This window comes from Balaenoptera ricei, chromosome X (assembly GCF_028023285.1).
Source record: "Balaenoptera ricei isolate mBalRic1 chromosome X, mBalRic1.hap2, whole genome shotgun sequence".
Classification (NCBI taxonomy): Eukaryota; Metazoa; Chordata; class Mammalia; order Artiodactyla; family Balaenopteridae; genus Balaenoptera; species Balaenoptera ricei.
Genome location: NC_082660.1, coordinates 18303498 through 18316706, shown reverse-complemented (window position 1 = coordinate 18316706; position 13209 = coordinate 18303498). Strand labels below are relative to the sequence as shown.

At 36.7% G+C, this 13209-nt stretch overlaps 1 protein-coding gene across 4 annotated transcripts in view; it reads right to left on the bottom strand.

The window, feature by feature from the left end:
* The window catches only part of CNKSR2 (connector enhancer of kinase suppressor of Ras 2), a 263595-nt gene that overhangs the window by 74124 nt on the left and 176262 nt on the right, over positions 1 to 13209 (bottom strand). For 2 of the 4 annotated variants that reach the window (XM_059911674.1, XM_059911672.1), the window contains 2 exons: positions 12729 to 12818; positions 10903 to 11117 (listed from right to left, as the gene is read on the bottom strand). In XM_059911674.1, the coding sequence (XP_059767657.1) occupies positions 10903 to 11117; positions 12729 to 12818 (305 nt within the window). The remainder of the gene's footprint in view (positions 1 to 10902; positions 11118 to 12728; positions 12819 to 13209) is intronic. The other 2 variants (XM_059911675.1, XM_059911673.1) reach the window with 1 other exon arrangement.

Here is a 13209-nt window from a genome sequence, read left to right as displayed (position 1 = left end):
TAGGGCTGGCCAATGTAAATTTGTGTGAATTTTGGAGAATACAAGCGAAGCAGCAGCCTCTCTGCCCTGAAGGTCAGCGTAGGGTGCCAGTCACTGCACCAGCGCACACATACTGCCACTTTTCTGCTGGCTCACCTTGCTGGGATGGGTCAGTAGCCAGGTGTGCAACTCCTTCAGCTCCTCTAAGTCCTGGACCAGGAGCCTGTAAATCTCCATGGCAAAGGGCACCAGCTTCGTTTTGAAGTTGGAGGCAGGCTTCCAGTCTGTGCTCATGGATTCCAGTTTGTCTTGCTCTCCCTGGCTTCACATCTAGATTTTCTTCATGACCACTGGCTCTGCTGAGGTTCTTCACCAGCTCCTCAACGGAGTAAGATCTAGTCCTTTATTCCATGCCACTTAGTGCTTCTGCTTCCCTGACTGAACCCTAGCCGATACATTCATTAACGCCCAAAGAGGACAGATGTTCTAGTCCTAGAAGCCTTTCTGATTTGCTCATCAGGAAGCAAATCCCCATCCATGTAAATGAATCCATTTCCTTTCTGTATGGCATTAAGAATAGTTACTATGTGCCCAGCACAGTGGAACAAACTTTATATACAGTGTATGATTTACTTCTGAAATAGCTGAGTGAATTAAGTATTATTATCCTCTTTATACTGATGAGAAAATGAGGTTCAGAAATATGTCTAAGTTCAAACAGCTCATGTTCTATTAACTACAGCATTATTCTTGGCCATCTGAATCTTAGAAAAGACAATTCTTTTCTTTGATGTTGGGCCCTTCTACCTGGAGGTGGTTAGATACAACAGTCATTGTCTCTTGAGGCCACTGTGAATTTATGATAATAAAAGAAAACACAAGAAGGTAAATTATTCTATTTTGAGTTTCAGGAAAGTTTGCATCTAGTTAATCTAAAATTATTTGCATATAAAGAACAGGGATTGAAACACATCTATTTCTCAACATTGCAGATTGTTTTGGGTTCAAGTCTATTAGGATACTGTTCTGGCTTAACCTGATACTTGTAGAGATGCTAAGAAACAGATTTAGCAGTATTATTTAGAACTGAGACTCTAGGTTGAGCTCATGCACTTGGCCTGCTGCCAGTTGCTGTCTGAGCCAAAAGCCAAAGAAGAATCCCTGAAGGCTGCAAACAATTTAACATTGTTCTTGGAAGTTATCTTCAAGAAACCAGAATGTAACAGTAGTCAATAATTGTGCCTTAAACTTCATTCTCACATGAGATCTGGGCCAAGAGTCTCAGGCATGTAGTGTATTAAGAGGAATCTTTGGATGAGATTTGGGTATATACAGCAAATCATTAGGCCTATAGTTTTGTAGAATTGGATGGTGCTGAAACCATCTAGGAAGTAACGTATTTTAGGAGTTGAGTGAAGAAGATAATTTGATATAGGTTATGGCCCTTCAATCAGAAGAGGTTTTAAGCAGTTCTAGGGATAAAATAATTTTACCTGGAGTTTCATTAACCCTGAGATGCTTGATGAAATGAGTTATGGTGGTGAGGTAATATGGGTAGAAGTGATTATGGGAGCAAAAAGGTCTACTCCCAACAAAACTTGAGGACATTTTCTGAGGTTATAAAACTGGGAGAGACAGGCCTACAACATGAAAGAGAATGGGGTTTCTTTAACCTCTCTGATCAAGGGCCTCTCATCAGAATTTAGGTTTTATTTTATTTTTTAGAAGGCAACAAGGAATTTGTAATAAGATTTGAATTTAATAAATTTCAACTTAATAAATTCCAAATTCAATTCTTCTGTGTCCTGTTTTGCATGATGCCTCACTAGTTAAGCCAGATTTTGTGTTTTCCTTCCTGGCAGCTATTATATAACCAGGAACTAGAAGAATGAGGCCCCCATTGGTTCAAGCATAAAACTGAAAAGGACTGGCTTTAAATAATCTGTTTTATACAGTGTAAGCAGAAACCTCTCTCAAGAGTGAGGGCGTATTAGTGAATCTTTTTGTTTGTTTGTATAATGCTTAATTTATTAAACTTAAAAAAATTTATGAAACAAATTTTTCAAACATTTAAACAATATTTTCACAATTAATAAAAGTTATGAATTTTAATCAGTCTCCTAGGAATTCCATTAAGTCACAAGCCCTATACATCAAATATTTTACATGCTGCCAACACTTTAAAGGCACCACAGAACATAATAATAAAAGTCAAATGGATTACTCTTGCACTTAAGCAATATAAAAGTGCAATATGTTTGGTCTTTTTTTCAGTATTTCTGTACTTATTTTTTGGAAGTCTTTTAATGATTAATTCATTTCCTTTAATAGTTATAGGACTATTCAGATCATCTACTTCATCTTGGGAGAGTTATGTAGCTAGTGGGTTTTGAGGAATTGGTCCATTTCATCTAAACTGTTAAAGTTAAGTGCAGAGAGTTGTTCATAGTACTTCCTTATTATTCTTTAAATGTCTATGAGGTTTGTAGTGATAACCCCTCTATCATTCCTTATACTGGTAACTTTAGTCTTCTCTCCTTTTTCCCTTTGTCAGTCTTGCTAGACGTTTATCAATTTCTTTTTTGATTTTTCAAAAAAATTTACAGCTTTTGAATTTCTCTACTACGTTTTCTGTTTTTAAATTTCATTTCTTCTCTCTATTGTCTTCCTTATGCTTGCTTATTTCTTGTTGTTCTTTTTCTAATTTCTTGAGGTGACAACTTTCTCATTTTCTTTTATTTATTTTTTTGGCCATGCCACATAGCTTGCGGGATCTTAGTTCCCTGACCACGGGTTGAACCCGGGCCTTGGCAGTGAAAGCGCCAAGTCCTAACCATTGGACCAACAGGGAAGTCACTCTCCTTTCCTGAGATAAGTATTTAGTGCTATAAATTTTCCCCTAAGCATATGTTGTGTTTCCATCTTCATTCAGGTCAATTTTCCTTGAGATTTCCTCTTTTATCTATGGATTATTTTAAAATGCATTCTTTAATTTCCAAGAGGTTGGAGACTTACTTGTTAATTGTTATTGATCTCCAGTTTGATTCCATCCATTATGGTTAGATAACATACTTTGTATGATTTCAGTTCTTTTAAAATTAAGGTTTATCTTATGACCCAAGATATGGTCTATCCTGATGACTGTCCCATGCACACTTGAAAAGAATGTGTATTCTGATGTTTTGGGGAGTCAGATACCGTTGGTGGGTAGTTGTTCAGCACTCTATACCCTTGCTGAGTTTTTGTTTAGTGGCTCTATGAATTACTTAGCGGGGTGTTCAAGACTTCAACTATAATTATAGATTTGTCAATTTCTCTTTTCAGTTCTGTTGGACTTTGCTTCTAGTATTTTGAATCTCTTAATGCATATACATTTAAGATGCATATAAGATTTAAGATGCATAAAAAATTTAACATTTTTATGCCTTCTTAGTGAATAGATGCTTTTTACACCTGTTGTGGTGGAGGAGGAGCATGATTTTTTTTAATGGTTTTCACTAAAATAACTATTAGTATAAATGGGTCAGGAAACACAAGTGAATTTTCCTCCTAGACTTCTTCATGGACTTGCATTCTATAAAACTGTTTCATATTTATAGACAAGAAAAGCCAAGATTTCATTCCTTCTACTTTTTAAAACCACATAACTGTATTTAAGGCAGTGGGTCTCAACAATTTTTGATTGCGACCCTCTTAGGCTAGTAGGCCCTGTGGTCCATTTGTCCCTACTTTCCAATGGAAAATTAACTAGGTGATACCAATAGAATATGACTGTAAGTACTGTAGGGTATGGATAATTCATAGCATCATTTTTTAGAAAATCTGGGTAATGTGAATTACAACATGCTAGAAGGTAAAGCAAGCAACCTAAAGCAAACTAAAGTCAATAGTCTAGTGATAATTTATAATAAAAAAAGCAACTGAAAACTATAGGTAACTTAAAAAAATCCCGATGATGTACCAATATAGCATTCCTCCCGAAAACTGTGGGAACCAGAACCATCTACACTTGGGCTTGTGCAATAAGAGCACAACTGTACTGTACTAGGTATCTTGGAAAAATAGTGAATTGGAATATTCACTAAACTCTACTAATGCATTATTTTATGATTATTCAATTTATAACCTTTTAAAATCATTTAGTAGGTTACTAATAAGCAATATCTAGTCACAAGTGAAAATTAAAGTCTGTGAAATTATGTGTTATTTGCCCATAAGAATCAAAGGAAGGACTGCCATTTCCGCATAAAGCCTCAGTCACCAGGAGCCGTTTGCTAAGGACAGCCCAATAGTTTGAGAATCACTACTCTAGTGAAGTGCTCCAATGGGAAACACTTGTCACAGTCCCGGCTGTTCCCACGTAGGCTTTGCCAGTGCTACTACCAAGTTGGCATTAACACTCTAGAAATTGTGAAGTCATCCACAGGAACCAGAGAATACATATGATATGAATACAATAATATTTAGAATGGATATCTGCATGCACCCCGGTGAGGAGAAACATCATGTCACACTGTACCATGGCTGCCATCTAGGTGAGTAAAGTCAAAGCCTGGAGAAAGTGGTTATTATAAACAATTGTTAGCTCAGAGATGGTTATCTAGCCACTGAAACTAACTGCCCTCTTATTTTAGCTACATTGATCCTGAAACAATGCAGCTAAGACAGGCCTATATTAGACAAACCAGTCTTTATAACTGTAGATAAATTTAATTATAAATGTTTATAGGCTGACAATATAGCATATTTTTCATCTTTGTGATAATAATAGCTCTGGCTTCTCTAATAGATGGTAAAATCCTTATGAGTAGACATGGCTTTATTCATCTAAAAATGTGAGTTTTGGAGTCAGACTGCTTGTACTCATATTTCAAGTCTGCTACTTTCTGGCTGTGTGACCATGAGCAAGGTAAACTCTGTGCTTCAGTTCTTCAAAATAGATATAATAATAGTAGCAACCTCAGAAGGTCAATTTGAAGATTCAATGAGATAACGTATGTAAGTTCTTAGCATAGGAACTTAGTAAGCAATAGGTAAATGTTAGCTATTATTAGTAGTAGCAGTGGCAATATTATTATCATTTATATATATTCTACAGCAGTTATTGGGCCTTAAAGATAGTTGGCACTACTAGAATTGCTGTTGAGTTTCTGCTAAATTATGTTATTTTTTGAGGGGCAATTTGAAACACTTGGGATAAATGATAAATACTTCTATATATTTAATTTTTTAAATAAACAAACAAAAGACTTTGAGATTTAAATATTTCACAAAGAAAAGTATTTTCCCTTACTTTCTCATTATTGTGTGTAGGCAGAGAAAATATCTAAACATGAGTAAGTGGGGTAAGATGGTAATGGGAGTAAATATTAAATCAAGAAATCTTCCATTTACATGAAATAACAGCATAGAATTGAACAAGTTTACTGTTGATGGTAGTCTTGCCCATCTGGTGTATGAGAGAGAAACTCTGCCAATGTTCAAATCCCAGCTCCACCACTTAACTACTTATTGTTAGTGCCTTAGCTTCCTAATCTGTAAAATGGGGATAATACCAGCACCTTTCCTCATAGGTTTTTTACGAGGATTAAGTGAGTTAAAATTTGCAAATTACTTAGAATAGTGTCTGTTTCATAATGTTTATTTACTTGTTAAATTTTTAAAAATAAGATGTCTTTTAACAGCTCTCCACCTCCTTCCTCTAGAAGCTCCACCAAAACTCCTTTCACAATTTGATGGAAATGGCTAAAAGTACTTATCAGAAGTGAAATAGTAACTGAGTGTTTGCAGTTATATCCTAAATAACTAAGACAAGCCACGCAAATGCTGGAATGTTATGAAACAAATCATCCAGATTTTTTAACACCTACTCAAAATCTGTTTTAAATAAGCCACCTAAAATCACATTATTCAGTTTATGAAAGTGTACCTGCATGTTGCCTAGATCCATTATCAAATTTTACTTTTCTGGCTTCTCAGCATGTAGATTTAAAATAAATCATTATTTTGTTTTTGGATTTAGTTCAGCAGCTTTAATGTGAGAGCAAGGTGTCATATGTATATCATATTAAGCAAAAAAAAGGTCCTGAATCTAATCATCCCTTATCTAAAGGCTTTCCTCACTACATTTGGATTTCTCACACACACACACACACACACACACACACACACCAGACACTGCTGTCTGCCTTTGCTTCATGTGCTCTCAGGTCAGACGAGGGTTTTGGCAGCTAACAACTCCCACATTTTCAGACAGAGAACCAGTGAGTAGGTAAAATAAAGTTATACTCTTTTGAAAAATACCATCACATGCTTGGCTGACAGGCAGGTTGTGACCTCCATAATGAGAGGGCAGTGATAGGAAAAGGGCAAGAACTAGCTGGAGTGGAGGAGATGAGGCCAGGCTGAGGGGGAGCTAATCCTGTTGCCCTGGTGGCACCTGTGGAGCAGAGAAGTCTTGTAAATCACCCTGATTAAAGGTACAAACTTAGACCTGCTTTGATAGGGAGCCCAACATGGTGAGTGTAGATTACTAGGTGCTTCCAATACTCTTTTAAATGGGTGGGTGGTCAGAGTTAGGCTCCACATGGTCTGTCGTCTGTATCAGTAAAGCAGCCAAACCCTCGTTGGAGGAGGCACCAATAAGGGCAGAGTTCCCATCTTTGGAGTGAAATGGAAACCTAATCGATAAAACAAAGCAGAATTTAGTCATGTGGACTAGACAAACATGATAGAAGACATTCAGAGCCCTATGCCTCTCCCCAGGCACATGGGACACTGGGCCTATGGTAATAGGTTCCTGGTGGTTCCCACTATGAACACACCCCAACTGAAGGTCAGCTTGTGCTGGGCAGGGCTGGTCATGGAGGTGGCTCTTGTTTCTGCAGGCTGAAGATATCAACTGAGAGATACTGAGAAAGGCATTGAAGTTCCTGTCACATTCTCTCACTCATTCATTCATTTATTCATCACATTTTTATTGAGCACTTATAAGGCACTAGACCTAGACTAGGTACTAAAATATAGTGCTGAACAAAATGGAGAAACTATCCTTTCCTGTCATGGACACGGACATGCCCTCCCTACCATGTATAGTGAAGAAAGATACTAAGCAGATAATCACACAAATAAATACGTAATTATGAATCATAAGAAAGTTTTCGAAGTACATATACAGGGTGCTAAGAGACTATAATAGGAGAAACTGATTTAGTTTAGGGTGTAGTGGTCAGGGAAAGTCTCTCTGCAAATTCAGGTTTAGATAGGAGTCAGCCGGGGGAAAGATGGGGTAGAAGCATTCTCAGTAGAGGGAGGGACATGTCAAAAAGGAAAGAGGTGGCAAAGACTGGTGATAATTAGGGTAGTTAGAGCATAGTGAATAATTTCTTTTCAAGGAAGTTTAAGAAAAATACATAAATTGGAATAACAAATATATGGAATTAATAAAAAAATTATGTATTTTACAATACCATAAACTTCTAAATCTTCTTTATTATTATATAAACATTTCTGCTATAATTGCTAAGAGGAATGAGTCATGCTGAAGTCAAACTGTACTTGCCTGGCTTTGTGTATTTTTATTAGGCTGCTTTCCAGAATAGACAAATGGGGATTATAATCTAGGAGCTTAAAAAGGAACACCCTGCACACGCACACACACCTTTAGTAAATTGTTTAAGGGTATTTAATGCTGATATGATCCTGCTATTAAATTCAACTAAATTTTCTCTAAATTTCAACCCAGACCACATGGAGCTAGTATTATAGCAGAGACAGCTGCCTTACGAAACTCAGTATTCCATCTTTATAATCCTCTTCCACTTAAGTCCTATTTCATTAAAAATAGTTGTGCTATCCAAAGGAATAATTGGTAAGAATGAAGATTAATGGTTCATCATGAAGGTGATTGGAGTACATATTGATACTGATCTTGTGTTTTTAAAAAAATTAACATAAGTAAACATCCTTTTATTTTAAATAAGTACATATATACAGATTAAAAAATAAAAAATTCCTGTGAAATATAAAAAGCAATCATTTAAATATATTTTATTTTGCCTCCCAGGTCCAGGCAATTTTAACTATAGTACCCTGTAGTCTCAGTAATATATCATGCTGAATAACTACTTGTGTTTTATAACAGCAGTAGCTCTGTATGTTTTTCTGAACCTAATAAAAAATAGTAATATAGAGCAAAAGAGAAACCTGGGTAGAAATCAATCCAGCTACCAGAAATGTTATTAAAATCAACATATGAGCGCACACGTTTCTTCAAGTGAAACTTTTTCAAAATTCACTCATTTAGTTATTAAAGCACAAGTTCATTTGGGTGTGCAATGCGTACCAGGCATGGAGGACCAGGGCAGAGTGTGGAAAGATCCCTGCAGTAGCTGGTTTGGGTTCTAGTCCTTACTCTTACACTTTTTTGCAACACAGCTTTGGATAAATCACTTAACATTTTTGAGTTTGAGTTTTGTCATTTGCAAACACGGTTGTCGTGAGGTTTAAAAGACATAACAAATGTGGAAACTCCCTTGATAACTGTAGAAGTACTAAATAAATGCAAGTAAAGTCCTCTAAGGAACTTAAGAGTCTAATAAAAAACTCACCAATGAATGTTCTTTCTTTTTGAACACTGGTTATAGACACTGAACATACACTTTGGGGCTAACAATTATTTAGCTTCTTTTAAACCAGAGAATAGTTAGAAAATGTCCAGCTTTTCACTCTGAAATTAGTGGGTTAGTGTTACATGGGAGGACCTCCTCCATGATTAACAATATTCCTTACCCTGTGCTGTCTCTCTGTTAAAAATTAGTTGGGATAAATATCATCTATCTGGGAAATACCCTGTTACAGACTCAGGATATAGAATAAAAATAGGAGGCAAAGGTAGGCTCTGCTTTCTTTCTTGGAATAAACTTCTAGAAGTGAAGTTACTAGACCAGGTTCTTTGCACACTTAACTAAATAATGCCTTTCAGAAAGTTGGTAACAACTTATAGACAATACTAGCCAATACTCACAATATTCCTGATTAGCAGTTTTACCTTTTACTGTCTTCCATAATTTAATTACTCAAAATCCACAAGACTCAGCTATTTTCCTTCCTCACACAGTATATTCCTGTCTGGACGTGCATGACAGGATGGCACAGGCTGAGTGTTTAAATGAGCCTTCAATGGCTTACCGCTCCTCTTAACGACAAATCCAAACACTTTAATAGTTTACACGCTCTGGGTGAAGTGGCCTCTTCTTCCCTCTCTAGCTTCATCTCTCTCTACCAACTTCCCTCTCGAATAGGCCAGCTGTCTCTTATGTTTAGATCTTTGTTCAGGCTATTACTTCTGACTAGAACACCAGCTTCTCAGTGTGAAGATAGCATTTCTGATTAGTGATAGCAAAAGTGGCCCCCGTCATACAGGTACAAGTATTGATTTCAGAATGACTGCAAATGTCTATGGAAAAAATAATAACCTGATTTGCCACTTATTCAAAGTAGCAGGTTTTGATATGGGCATTATTCTCTTGGAGAGGAAGAGGCTGGTGGTATGTAACTGGGGACAGGAGAGGATAGAGAACGAGCACCCAAGAGTGCTAACTGCACTCCTATGTCAACCCAAATATGAAAACATTTTTCTTCATTTTCGTTTTATGAGAGACCTAGCGAATAAGTAATTAGATGATTTAAAAGATATACTCAGGAAAGCAACTCAACTATGAGTTGTTAAATCTTTCACATCTTGTATATCTAGATGGTCTGTCTTCGACAGCAGTGACAGATTAAATTTTTTTGATGCTGTGTACACTAAGCACAGTTGTTCAACTCACTTAAAAACCTGTAGTCCATGTTTTTCAAGGGCTTCTAATAAGAAGCACAACAAACTCCCTTTTAACCAAAATGTCATAAAATGGGTTGATTTTGTGATTTGAATGTTTTGGCTAACAAGATTCTCAGCCTCCACACTGCCATTGTCCTAGTTTCTCATCATCCACCTGGCCTTAATGGCCCTGCCTTTGGCCTCACATCTCTTGATTGATGCTCTGCACCAGAGAGATCCTATAGGCCAATCTCATCATGCAAATCCCCAGGTCAAAATTCTTCAGTAGCTCTTTATTACTACAGGAAAGAGCCTAAGTACTTTATCATAAAATTCCTGATCTAAGCCCCACCTACCTCTCCAGGGGCCCATCTACTGCCCCTTCTCACATGCTTTCCTTCAACTTTTAATGAACCAGTAATTTTGAGCCACATGAAGTCCCTGGAACATGCCATATTCGCACACATTTGTGGCACACCTTCATACGTCTTCCCACAAAAACACTGCTTTTCACTCTTCACCCAAATGCTCCCCATTCTGAAGCCTCTTCTCACTTCCCAAGAAGGCAAAGGCCGTTCTTCTCCTACACTTCTTGCACCCACCCATTACAAACTGTATTGGGACTCTCAGTGTGTCCTTCTTTCCATATTACGGTGTGCTATGTCTTCTCATTTTTACCTCGAGAACCATGCTCCAAGTCTAGTGCATAGTAGATGTTCATTTTTAAATGAAATCATAACTATATTAAAAATCTTATCTTTAATGTTGAACTTTACAGCTATTCATTTACTGGGTATTATCACACTAATGATTAATCAGCTAATTAATGATTAGTCTCCATAAATTCTGCGCATATTAAGTTATTTCATTAAAAATATAACCTGCTACAACACATGAACTCATTGAACATATGAACTGAAGAACAAATCAATAAGCCATCATTGTTTTTAAACGTTTTTTTCAGGGCATAAAATCTAAATTTAGGATCTTTTGTGAAAATCTGACAAGAGGATAAAAATAAATAATCTGGAATTTACCAAAAAGAGTCATTTGCCCGTCTGCCAATGAAAGTATTATCATAGAGTCTTTGAAATTTTACTTACATGGTATAGTGTGGCCTCCGGCACAGGTGTGCCCATGATATCTTGTCTCAGTGCATCCATTTGCAAGCTAGGTAGCAATGAATAGTGAGTCGGGCTACTACTCTTATCACCCTTCTTTTTAGACTTCTTCCCTGTGTCTTTTTTGCTGTTTCTCTGAAACATGTATTCTTCTTGAGCAATTTTTTCATTGCTCATATATCGGAGTAGAGAGTTTTCTATATAAAAGAAGATAAATACACCAATGTAAATACGCAAATATTCCAAACTTTCTATTCTTCCTTAATTGTACTATGAGATTTTGTTTCAGAAATGTAACTTGACTTCATTTATGAAATACCTTTGTAGTGAAAATATAGAGGATCTTAATTATTTGGGATCATAGGGAAACAGGAAATACATAGCCTATAGATTATTTCTCCAAGTTTTAGGTCTGAACAAACTATATCAGAATCACCTGCGGAACTTGAAGCAGAAGTTCTGGGTGTGCGGCTCATAACATTTTTAACAAGCTCCCCCAGGGAGATTCTGCTAAAATTTGATGACAAACACTGACCTATGGCAGGCTAGGGAGCATCCTTGGAGAAGTTAAAACCCACACTATGGACCAATAGTGAGGAAACTTAGTTCATAAAACCTATGCTTAAATTGATAGCCAGAACTTAGTACAGTGCTTCATAAGGCCTTTTTCCCCCAAGATGTCACTATGATATCAACTCCCAAAAGAGTGACTCAGAGAAGGCATATAAGTGTTTCCCTTTTTATATTTTTCTTGATTAATTCTATAAAACAAATGAGGTTAGAAACTGAAGTCTGGAAGACGGAATGAATACATAGATGTAAAGGAATCTGTCAATGTTCCTATATTTACCAACACTTTCAGAAATTCTCGCTCCATGAAACAAGTGTTAAGAAGTCTAATGAAGCAGATAGTCATGCTTACTTGTCCCTGTGTAGTCTGTGGATCTGTGTATTAATGAAATAATTTCTGCACACTGGCTAGAAATAACAGGCAAGTGGGTTAAACATGTTATAAAGGAAGCTTAGTGACTTTAGGTTCTATGAAAAGTTGTTTGCTTTGTTTCGAATAATTTTATTTTTCATCTATAACCTTAGGGATCTCATTTCAGAAAATGGAAGTAGCAGCATGACCCACTGGGCCCACCATATCCACACTTGGTCGAATCCCATTTAGTAGCAAAACTTCCAGTTGCTCTCTTTACTGCTCACCTCAATGGCAGGATAAGTGAACATAAAAACTTACTTTTGGTAGATACTTCAAGTGTAGCCCACCCCCAAGTAAGAAGATAACCCTGAACAGCAAACAGAAGAGAAAAAAAAGCAAAGCAGTTTTTTTTTCCATTTCTATATGGTTTTCATTAGAGTCACTGGCCCAGTTTCTATTAGTTTTTACCCATGTGCTTCAAAGCTCAATTTAACGTTATATTAATACAAAAGTAGTGAGGTTGGCATTGCGGACCAATGGGGACTGATCACAAACTCTTTCTATTTGTTGAACTTAATTCTTTTATGCAGTTTCACACTTCTGACCTTGTTTTCCAAGTATTAACTTTCAAATAACACTCAGATATTAATTTTTTACATTGTACTTATCTACCCTGAATCCCTTAGGAGGCATTCAGAGAAGATATCTACTTAATAACAGATCAAGATAGTTAAAGGTTAGTCTGAGTTGGTTTGGGTGTATCATAAAGTCAGTGAGAGAATGAACAGTTTTCCACTGAAGCCACAACATCCTATTTAAAAAACATTTAAATTTGCTTTTTGTTTCAACAACCCAGCCTACACTGAAATTCTAGAACACTTACCTCTTCTACTATCTCTCTTCATCTTATTTGGATCTTCATAGTCCCCCACCCAATTATATTCCACTGGCATAGATATAGGTCGTAGCTTGCCTAAACACAGAGAACAAAATTCACATCACATTGTTTTTCTTCCCCATGTCCGCTCAAACTTAAACGGACTTTTAGCTACAGTCTGCAAAACACACTCACTCATATGCAACATTTTGGTTGGCATTTGTGAAGGTGAAAAATATGTGTGTTTTGAGCCAGAAGGTGAAACTGCCTGTGGCAATTGGCCAGGTGATAATGCAAACTTAAGGCACTTTTTATAAATAATAAAGAACAGCCTAGGTTTGCTCTCTTAGGAGCTCCAGGCTTTAAGAATGTGGCCCTTTACAAAGAGGATCATCATTTTAGTGACTTCATTTTCATTAACTGGATCTGTCTTATTCCCCAATGCCCAAGTGTCTTTATCTTGATAGCCAGTCTCCAAGATAGTAGC